This window comes from Poecilia reticulata, chromosome 22, assembly GCF_904066995.2.
Source record: "Poecilia reticulata chromosome 22, P_reticulata-male-v2, whole genome shotgun sequence".
Taxonomy (NCBI): Eukaryota; Metazoa; Chordata; class Actinopteri; order Cyprinodontiformes; family Poeciliidae; genus Poecilia; species Poecilia reticulata.
In genome coordinates, this window is record NC_088851.1 from 22,933,621 (window position 1) to 22,945,247 (window position 11,627).

The 11,627-nt window shown below is 38.2% G+C and overlaps 1 protein-coding gene across 8 annotated transcripts in view; it reads right to left on the reverse strand.

The window, feature by feature from the left end:
* Window positions 1-5,262, reverse strand: part of eml1 (EMAP like 1) — a 63,528-nt gene extending 58,266 nt beyond the window's left edge. For all 8 annotated transcript variants that reach the window (XM_017302619.2, XM_008400015.3, XM_017302615.2 and 5 more), the window contains exons 1-2: window positions 5,198-5,262; window positions 3,753-3,841 (exon numbers count right to left, since the gene is read on the reverse strand). In XM_017302619.2, coding sequence (XP_017158108.2) covers window positions 3,753-3,841; window positions 5,198-5,247 — 139 coding nt within the window. In that variant the 5' untranslated portion in view covers window positions 5,248-5,262. The remainder of the gene's footprint in view (window positions 1-3,752; window positions 3,842-5,197) is intronic.
* Between the last annotated feature and the right edge of the window lie 6,365 nt (window positions 5,263-11,627).

An 11,627-nucleotide genomic window follows, 5' to 3' on the forward strand; every position in this document is an offset into this window, starting at 1 on the left:
CCCTGTGGGACATTAGCTGTGCTGCAGCTAATTTCCCTGCTGCAGCACATCAGGCTGGTTTTTCTCTAAAAACAGCTTCTGGAGTTTAAACCTTTTGAAGTAGGGTCAACATCGACAAGATGGAAGTACAAGTTGGTGTTGTAAAGATGAAAAACTATTTTAATGTGAATTTTTCTGCAATATTTTGATGAAACATAGTTAAAAATAACAAATCGTAGTGGATACAGAAATTGGTCTCCTTTAATAAAAGAAGTGAGACCAATTTCCCCTTTCTTTTATTAAAGGATGGAGAAATTCCTTTAATAAAAACATTTTAGCTGCAAGTTAGTTAACTAAAGCTAACTAACTTGCAGCTTTAGTTAGGATGTAACTAAAGCTGCAAGTTACATCCTGCAGCTTTAGGGCATATTTGGTGTTTGAACTATTAAAATAGGCCATTATAACCAGATTTAAGCTGTTTGTAAGGGTTTTAAGTTGCTAAACCCAACAAATACTAGAATCCACTGCGCTTTATTTTTGGGTGGTCATTGTGTTAGACGATAATGCCCAAGTTTGTGTGTAACATTCATCACTCCTCGGCAGCTTTCCTCCTTTCTTAAACATGTTTCTCCATGTCATCCATCAAAGCTACGAAGTCAAACACGACTGAGAATAAAAACTGTAAACATGGTATATATGCTGTTTGAACTGCTGACAAGACAGATGCCATCTAACCTCAAATCCCTCTAGTTGACAATGGAATAAAACACACCGAGATGTAAAAACGGCCTCCTAGTCTTCAACACTGCAAAAACACAAAATCTAGCTGAGTAATTTCTGTCCCGTTTCTACAGCAAATATCTAAAAAGCATTGAAATAAGACAAAAACTAACATACAAATAACTTTTAAGTGAGATATATGAGCTTGTGTCAAGTCAATAATTTCTTAATTTTGATTTAAAAAAATACCAGCACACTTATAACAAGACATTTTCCCATGTTGTAAGATAAATAATCTGTAATAATTAACTGGAAGTTAATTAGGATCCTTTATTAGGATGGCATCTCTGCTTTTTGCGGATGATGTGGTCCTGTTGGCTTCATCAGACCGTGATCTGCAGCTCACTGGAGCGGTTCGCAGCCGAGTGTGAAGCGGCCGGGATGAGGCTCAGTGCCTCCAAATCCGAGGCCATGGTCTTGAGCCGGAAAAGGGTAGAGTGCCTTCTCCGGGTCAGGGGGGTCGACCTGCCTCAAGTGGAGGAGTTTAAGTATCTGGGGATCTTGTTCACGCATGAGGGAAGAAGGGAACGGGAGATCGACAGGCGGATTGGGGCAGCGTCTGCCGTGAAGCGGGCGTTGTACCGGTCCGTCGTGGTGAAGAGAGAGCTGAGCCAAAAAGCGAAGCTCTCGATTTACCGGTCGATCTACGTTCCCACCCTCATCTATGGTCAGGAGCTTTGGGTCATGACCGAAAGAACAAGATCACGGATACAAGCGGCCAAAATGGGTTTCCTCTTCAGGGTGGCTGGGCTCTCCCTTAGAGATAGGGTGAGAAGCTCGGTCATCCGGGAGGGACTCAGAGTAGAGCCGCTGCTCCTCCACGTCGAGAGGAGCCAGTTGAGGCTTGGTTATCTGGTCAGGATGCCTCCTGGACGCCTCCCTGGTGAGGTGTTCAGGTCCCACCGGGAGGAGGCCTCGGGGAAGACCCAGGACACGCTGGAGGGACGATGTCTCTCGGCTGGCCTGGGAACGCCTTGGGATTCCCCAGCAGGAGCTGGAAGAAGTGGCTGGGGGGAGGGAAGTCTGGGCCTCCATTCTGAAGCTGCTGCCCCCGCGACCCGACCTCGGATAAGCGGAAGAAAATGGATGGATGGATACTTTTTCATCAATATCAAGGAATTATTGATTTAAAACAAGCTCTTATATCTTGCTGAAAAGTTGCTTATAATTTAGTTTTGTTTTATTTCAAGCGTCTTGAGATATTTGCATTAGAAACTAAACCAAAAATACTTGGCAAGATTTTGTGTTTTTGCAGTGAAGCTAATATCACACGGTTATTTCATAAACCTGAAGGGCTTCCAAGCGGATGAATGCAGTAAGCAGGACAGATGTCTGGCCGTTTCAGCGGTTTAGATTTTATCAGCCTTCATGTAATTTCCTGGCAAATGCGTCAGGAAATCGTAGTATCCGATAAGGCGGGACGGTCAGACGACAACAAGTCATGCAGCAGACTCAATTACAGGAGTCTGTGTGTGGCCAACTACATCAAAGGATCATATTTACTGGAGAGGGAATCATCCGTAGAGGTAGAAGATGAAGGGAAAAGGCTCAGAAGAAGAAGAAGAAGATTCCTATTTGTAAGTGACTGTTACCGTTGGTGAGACTTCCAGACGTTAGAAAGGCTCATTTCTCTCTCAAGCTCACTTAAAGCTGCAGTACGTGACTTTTATTTTATTTTTTTTAAAGTTTTTTAAGTATTTGTTCAAACGTCACAGATAATGTGAAGATTGATCTCGTCCACCTCTTCCCTGAGCTACTATTGCCGTGTGAAGAAATGTACAAGACCAAAACCAACCAATCAGAGCCAGGAGGCGGGTATTGGCGCTGTCAATCAACCTCATGTACTTGCTGATAAGAGTGCTAATGGGGGAGAAACAACTTACCATTACAGAAAAAACGTTTAGCTGCTGTCAGTGTTGGCTATGCTAACTAGCATTAGCATCTACAGCCGGCTATGCTAGACATCTGTTACTGTTGTTTTTGGGTTTCAACAACAAAAAATCCCCCAAAAATACATCAAGAGCTAAAATAATAAAGTTATACATCTTTAGCTGCATTATCTCCAGCTTCTTCTAACCAGTGTCTTCAGTGTGACTCCCCAAGTGTCCCAACTAATGTTTCCCCATGGCAACAACGTGACATGTGGAACAAAATATAAGTTCCTCCTCACAATTTTAATGTGTTTTTAACCAAATAAATAAGCACATGAATCTTCTGAAAGTAGATAAACACAAAATCTTACTTTATATTTTAGTATTTAGTATTTCTTAGTATTTCTTTGGTCTAGTTTCTGGTGTAAATATAATAGAAGACTTGAAATAAGACAAAACTAATAAATTTACACTGGAAACTTGACCAAAAATACTTGCTAAGATTTTGTGGGATGTTTTTTTTGCAGTGTACTAATAAGTATTAATGAGGATCAGGATCACAGAGGTGATTGACAGCGCTAAGGCCCGCCTCCTGGCTCTGATTGGTTGTTTCTAGATATCACCGAGGGAAGGCAGAGGAGCTTGATTTTTCAGAATGTAGAGACAGTTTCAGCAAATATGTAAAAGAAAAATAGTAATAAAAGTTACATAGTGCAGCTTTAATGTTTTACCATAATGTGCTAAAAATCAGACACCTGCACGTTCACCCCGAGTTCCTCTGCATGTTCCACCAGGGGAAGAAAAAAAGCCCTAAAAGATTTTTAATAAGTTTTTATCAGCCGAGGTCATCGTGCATCTCTCCAAAGAAAGCTGCTTCAGGTTTCCATATAAGGCCTTTGACTGAACAGACTCCTTGTTGGGTGAAGCGTCCCCAGTGGGGACTAAAACAGGATGGACCAACAATGTCCCCTCCTCCACTAAAAATACACACACACACACACGCACACAATGCAGGAACACAAATCCAAACAATTTACACACATGCATGCCCAGTGTTTGCTTCAGACGGCTCTCTTAAACATGGGTTCACCACCGAAGAATAATCATTTCAGCTCCTCTTACCCATGGGTGGCCCCTCACAGTCAGACATGCTTGCAGACGGAAGGATGAAGGGATCGTCTCTCGTCTTCTGCTTCTTTTCTTTCTTCTTCCTTTAAGACTCAAAGAAACTTCTGTTTAGTCTTGGCTGACAGACTCTGTCTCTCTGCGCACTTTCTGCCAGATTATCCTCCTCCACTCTGACCCTCTACGAACAACCTGAGCAGTGGCCAGAGCAGACGCCACTCAGCCGCTGCACTCTGCTCCATTGGACACTAAATCTGTAACCAGCAGCCCTCCCTTCGGGTTCAGTTTCCCTGAGATGTGACAGACCCCCGTGGATAAGATTTCACAGGCTGTCTTAGTCAAAATTCAGCACAAAAACACAGGAGCTGCAGTAAAGCGAGAGGCTTTGCTGAAAATCTTGAGTTGTTTGGTTACCTAACACTTTATTTAATCTATTAGTTCACAGTACAATTCTGATTTTTTACTGTAATCTGATTTTGTTTTTCATGTTACTAATTAAACCTGATCACAATGAGACATTTTTATGAGCAGTTTACAGTTAGACAGTAAAAATAAACAGCTGTTTAGGTTTATTGAGCCTTTTAAAAAAATGCAGGAATTCATTTTTAAAGTCATATTTTCATCATATTATTCATACATTTATAAATATCTGAGTTCCAAACTAAATATCTAATTTACAAAACTAAATGTTTAACTTTCAAATTAAATATTTAGTTAGCGACTTAAATGTTAAAAATCTAAATGTTTAGCTTGCTTGCTAAATAATTAATTTGGGAAATAAATATCTAGTTTCACAATTAAATATTTAGTTAGGAACATAAATGTTTAGCTTGCCAAAAAATTATTTGGAAAGTAAATATTTAGTTTAAAAAATGTTATGTTTAGTTTGGAAAATAACTAAACATTTAGTTCAAAACTAAATATTTAGCTGGAAAAATAAATACTTAATTTGGAGCTAAATATTTAGTTTGCTTGGTAAATAATTTGGAAAATATATATTTAGTCTGGAACTAAATATTTAGCACAATAAAATTTGTATTTGGAGCTAAATATTTAATTTACAACTAAATAGTTTATTTTAATAAAATAAATATTTAATTCTGAGCTAAATATTTAATTTGCTAACTAAATATTTAGCTCAGACTCAACTATTTAGTTTACAAATTAAATATGTATCTTCCTAATTAAATATATAAAGCAAAATATTTATTTTGTAAACTAAATATCTAGTTTAGAACTGATATGAATAAGATGGTAAAAATATGACTTTGAAAAACGAACACGCAGTTTTTAATGAAAAGGGTAAATGCATTGTTTTTCACTTTTTGTTAATTTTTTACTGTGTGGCTTTATAAACGGCACCTCGTAAGTTTCTTCATATGAAACCGGATCCATTAGTTTAAACGCGTTTCTCCAAACCGGTTTAGTTTTGGTTGTAGTACCTTGGCCTTCCGCTAGAGGGCAGCAGTGTCTCGTTGAGCTCTTGCTCCATCACTTCCCAGGAAATCTGTTGTTCCTCCTGGATAGCGATCAGATTCCAGGGTCAAGTGACTCTGTTGTCAAGAGAGATAATTTCAGACAAGTAAACAGATGGAAGCGCATGTTTATGAGCGACAGGAAGCAGACAAACAGAAAGAAAACTCCAAAGAAGGTTGGTTAAAGTCTTCTTTCCCAAATTTGACACAAAGGGAAGTGGTCACAGATCAGCGGCCCACTTGAGTGAACAAAGGGGAAAAACTGAGCGCTTCAGTTGAACTTTCTGTCCTGAATTACTCGCCGGCTTTACTCAGCTGACCCCCCCTGTCAGTTGGCAGCGGGGATTATCACGAGGGAAAGGTTCAGCATGTGATTAAGTGGGGTCAGACGCTGGGCTTGTCCGGCAGAACCCGGAGCGATGGAGGCTGGGACTTAGCGGCCGGGGGGAAGACGGGTTATCAGGGGATTTTGGAGGAACACGGGGGGTTACGTGTCGGGTCTGTTATCTTTCCTGCGGACCTGCCAGGAGCCCCTCCACCCTCCGAGCTCGCAGTCTTCACACCGACTTTGATGTTTGGCAAACAAGAGCCGGAGAGGCGCTTTCCCAAACACAGCCTAAACCTTCACCCCGTCCTGACCTCTTGACCCCAGGAGCTCCTGCAAACAGAAAGAATTAGAAAGCGCTCCGTCTAATTCGCGGCCTTTGATCACGTGCGATAAGTTTGGATGACTTGGTCCAGATCATCGTTAATTATCCCCAGGCTTCGTCTGCAGAAGTTCTTTCATTCAAGGTCTAGAAACTTCAATGTTTTTTACACTTTCTGTTAATACACTGCAAAAACACAAAATCTTACCAAGTATTTTTGGTCTAGTTTCTATTGCAAAAACCTTAGAAAACTAACTTAAAGTAACTTTTCAGCAAGATGTAGGAGTTTAAGGCAACAATTCCTTAATATTGATGGAAAATTATTAGTTACAAGTGAAATAGCCTGCCAGTGAAACTATACCTTTTTAAACCAATACTATGTAATCGTGTACTTCAAGCAAGCTCCTTTAACTTGTTGAAGTAATTCCTGATTTAGTTTGGTCTTATTTTATGTGTACTAAGACATTTGCAATAGAAACTAGACAGAAATACTTGGTAAGATTTTGTAGAACCACTTTTAGCTACTTAGTTACATTTTCTGCTAATGCTAATGGTTTAATGCCAGTCAGACTGAATGTTGACATATTTGAATACACTTCAAAAACACAAAATCTTTTATATATTTTCTATTTTTGTCTAGTTTTTAGGTCATACATTTGAAATAAGACAAAACTAACTTAGCAGTAACTTTTCAGCCACACATAGCTTGTTTTAAGCAAATAATTCCTTAATATTGATGAAAAAGTTCCAACTATGAGGAAATAATCGGCCCCCGATGAAGAAAAACATCCCACAGCATGATACTGTCACCTCCTTGTCCCAGGTTGTTCCAGTTAATGGGGACTGATAGTTCCCACTTTTTAAAGAAAATAATTATTCAGTATATGTTGTGACTACATAAAATTATACTTATGTCTTTTTGATCATTTAGTTTTCTGCTTTTAATTTCTAAAATCTTGTATTTCTGTGAATATTGTGTTTTCATAAAACTGAAGACTGGTGGTATTGGTCTGAAATTACATTCAGATTAGTTATTTCTGAATCCTTATAATCAAGAAAACATTAAAAAAAATATTAAATCTCTACTTTTTTTAATCATTTTGAATGTAAATTACATTTTAAAATGTGTCAATTGGATTAATTACCAACACCTGCCTGCCTTAAAGCTAATTATGCTAATTAAGCTCTTGTTTGTTGAGCCTTATCTGCCAATTAGACACCTGCAGTGTATTCTAACCTTGGGGAGTCTGTAGGAAGACGCTTTCCTTTAAATTTTTATGGCGTTGTTTGTGGAGAAACCAAGTGGAGTGGATGAAAAGCGGCCTGTGGCTGGCGGCTTTAACGGCTAATGGTAATGATCCTCCAATTGCTACAGTAGCTGCGTCTGCAGGTACTAATGAACTCTTAATCGTGTTGAATCTAACGGCCTCTGGATGATTCCACTAACGGTTTTATGGCTCTGTGGGAAAAGCCCTAATTGAGGACTTGTGGAAAAGAGCTGCAGTTCACAGCTTTTTACGGGTTTAACAACCTGCGGAAGCTAAATCGCTGCAACGCAGAGCAGGAATCCACATTACAGATATTTACACTTCACCAATAATGTCTTTATTTTAGCCAAAACATATTTAATTGTGAATTTATGAGGATTTTTTTATGCTTAATAAATAGACATTTTAATCATGTTTGTTTTATGTTACCTGAAATAGCTTAAAAACATAATAATCCGTTGACTTTGGAGATAAAAACTGCATTTAAAAAATATCTTTCTTGTTATTCTGGGATTTAGCAAATATAAAAAAAATTGGTGATCCTAACTGACCCAAAATGGGAAAAGTTTATTCTGATTTTACATCAGATAGTGTGAAAAATAAATAAATGTATTTTTATATAGTGAATGCAAACTTCTAGTCTCAACTGTACATGCAAAGCTGTAATACCTTCTTCATTTTGATAAATTAATACAAATATACACATTTTTAGCTAAAAAATGACATTTTAATGTTAATTTATTTAAATTTACCAGTTTTCTTTCCGTCTTACATATGTGTATATATAAAGTGGCTTGCAAAAGTATTCACTCTCCTTTAACTTTTCCATGTTTTGTCACATTTCAACCACTAAGCAGCTATTTTTATACTGAGACAATCACACACAGGTAGGTAATCAGGAAACCACTGAAGGGAACTGGTTGCAAAAAGGAGGCTGAAAACATTTGCACACCGCACTATTCAGTTCTTTATTTATAAAATAAATGTTTTGAATGAATTGTGTACAATTTTGTGTCTGTCTTTCACATTAAATTACAATGACAGGACATAAAAATGCAAGCAAGTTAGCATTGAAAGCATAGATATGCAAAATTTCTCCTTTTTTTTAGCAAAAAAATGTGTATATTTGTATTAATTTCCTCCAAAATGACTAAAGTATACCAGCTTTTGGTGCAAAACTTGAATAAAGAGAATTGATTGCTCATGTGGCTTTACAAACTTTTAATCTGCCAGATTAAAACTCCTGAAATCCTTTAATTAATTGAATTCTTCCCCCCTGTGGGGAGGCCGTTCTGGAGGAGGATTAACTGTAGGAGGAGGAAGTTTTCCCCAGGCGGCAGCCGAGGTGTGACGGAGGGGATTCCAGAGCGCGGAGACAAAAGGCAGACACTTTGATTTGAACAGTGGTGTTAGTCAGAAACACACACACTGAGAAACCCCGGCCCCTGATCCTCAGCAGCCCTCAGGTCTCAACCAGCCGGAGGTTTGGGGGAAACTCCAGATGCAAAGAAGAAGAAGAAGAAGAAGAAAAAGTAAACCAATGAAGGAAGTTTGAATTAATACCCTGTTATGAAGCCAGTGTTAGTAAAAAACAGCGTTTTTGAAATGACGAGGGAGCGCTGCGGGGGCTGAGAGGAGGTTCTGTATGATGGATGGACTGCCGAGGAAGAAAAGAGGGGGGAAGAAGGAGCCTTCAAAAGAAAAATGACCCAGCCTGCTGCTGTGATGTAGTGAGTGTGGGGGCAAAGCAACATGTGGGGATCTCATAACCAAAAAGCCAAATACCTCAAAATGTCTCAGCCAACGGATTCCACAGCAGGAAACAGTGACTGACCCATTTCTAACATTAATAACTCGGAAACCCTGAGAGAAAAGTCGTAAAATGTTGTAGAGATGCCTAAAAAAAGTATTAGCACTACTTAACACATTTTTACTCAAGTAAAAGTAAAAAGTAGCCGAAGATACTCAAGTAAGGGTAAACTAAGAAAAACAGAAATCACTTGATATTTAAAAATTACATAATCAGACACTAAAATATAGTTTGGTGTTTTGAAAAAAATTATAAATCATATAACTTTTTTTAAATGTGAAACTTTAATAGAATATGCAGGTGATTTTTAGTTAAAACATGTTTGTTATTCAGTGAAATTTACTCTAGTCAGAGTACAAATACTTCATAATAAAGTTACTCAAATAAAGATATAAACACTTATAAAATTGCTATTTTTTTAAAAGGTTGCTCTACTACCCAACTCTGTCGTACACATTCTTAAACATAAAGTTTTCTTAAACACCGTTTGATTTGATTTGTTTTTTTTAGCTATTTTTCTGCATCCCACATTTTGTCAATACATACCTACATAGTATATTTTCTCGGATAAACACGCAGATTCTCCGTTAGATTTGGTTCCAGACTCATGTTTTTTCACTTGACTAAATCAAAAAAGAAGCGCATAAAGAGCATTATTCACCCCACACCGGTCTCTGTTTGGACCGTTTCGGTTTACCGTTCTGTTACGGCCGCCATCTTTGTTTGTGTATCAACGCTTGAGAATGATCAGCGGCGCCCTCTGCTGGGTGGCGGCCAAACTACAACACTTAAAGACTGTCAGGTGACGTTACTACCGTAGTAAATCAATTTTAACTCATTTTAATCTAATATAAACATTAATCAAGAATTAATCTAAAGTCAATTAAGTGTTTGGATCCCTAGAAGGAATGAGGGGAAAATTGGGTCTTTGAATTGAAAAGGCTCCTGACCTCTGACCTCGCTTGGAGAATACAGGGGACTGTTGTCAGATATACAACAGAACCAGACCTTGTTGGAAATTCCTGAATCAGCTTCTTGTTTGCCCCCCTGATGAGTTTCCATCTTGTCGTTTCAATAATGTTGGAGAAATGTCCAATTACCGTGAAGGTATGTAAACAATGCTGTGAAAGTTTCTGCTCCTCTCCTGACTGGTAGCTTTATACACCGACGATAAATCCTTGAGCTTTTGCAACATTTCAGCAAATGGCTTCATCTAAAGGATGCAAAATGTCAGAAAACTCAAACAAATTTCCAAGCATTTTGGTTTAGTGTGTAGTACAAATATCTCAGCACATTGAAATAAGACAAAATTAACTTACAGAAACTTTTCAGAAAGATTTAAAAGCTTGTTTTAAGTAAATAATTCCTTAATATTGATTTTTAGTTCCACATGGGGAAAATGTTTTGTTGTAAAATAATCTACCAGTGGAATTAATACTTTTTCATCAATATAAAGGAATAATTGACTTAAAACAGGCTTCTATACCTTGGTAAAAAGTTACCTGTATGTTAGTTTTAGGTTTTTTTTTCAAGTGTAGTAAGATGTTTTCAAAAAAATCTGGACCAAAATACTTTGTAAGAGTTTGTGTTTTTGCAGTGAAGAAGCAGAAGTTTATCTCAAGCTGATTTAATTTAATGGTAACTAAACAAGAGTAAATGCTGAGAAACTGAATCAAATTTCCATGTTATCTGTTGCAATGTGATAAAGACGCCTGTGAAAAAATGTTTCAACCGATTTATCAAAGTCTCATTTTCCCTCCATCATAAAAACCTGACATCTTAACAAGGGCGTGTACACCTAGGAGAGACGCTGTACATGATTCCTCTGCGGCTTTCGTGGTATGCATAAACCTTTTGACTGGGGTTAACTTCAAGGCTTTTAAAACATGATCCAGCCACACCTCCAGATGCAGAAATGAAAGCTCTCCTCTCACACACCTCCTTCAGGGGCTGCTAAAGCCATTATGGCTCTGAAACAGATCATATCGGCTCCAGGCAGACAGACGTGCTCTCAGGCCGACAGCTGGACGGACCCGGAGACGCCTCGGCGCTCACACTGCAGCCTGAACTCACCCGAAGATTTTTATTTATTTTTATTTGTGAAATCGGATTTTTTTTTGGGCGTCACGCTTCCAAATATATGCGACTTGTACGTGAACCGCAAGCGACATGAAAGTGTTCCGCATGCGCAGTAGAGGGCGCAATAACGTCACACAGAGAGCGTGGTCAGTGTTTTGCCAACCGCCAAGAAGAAGAAGAAGAAGAAGAACGTAGCAAAAAATGTTTACATTGATATATTGGTGCCATTGGTACCATTAGAAAGGAGGAAACCTTTCTAATGGTACCAATGGCACCATTGCCATTAACAAGGGCCATTGGCAATGGTACCAATTGCCAATGGTTTGGATTACCAAACGTAATCCAGATTACGTTTTGGTCATACAGGGTAAAATAGTATTTTATTTAAAATGGAAACACGAAAATGTGATTTTTGTTTTTTAAGAAGAAACGTTTTGTTCTTTTCCAAATATTCCAGTGAGAGAAGGGAATTAGTACGTAGACTACAAAACAATAAATCACAATTAAACATACAATATATTTTGAATCTTTTGATTTTTTACCAAGATACCTTAAGAAGACACATTTTTTGTTATCAATCTTTGTAATATATA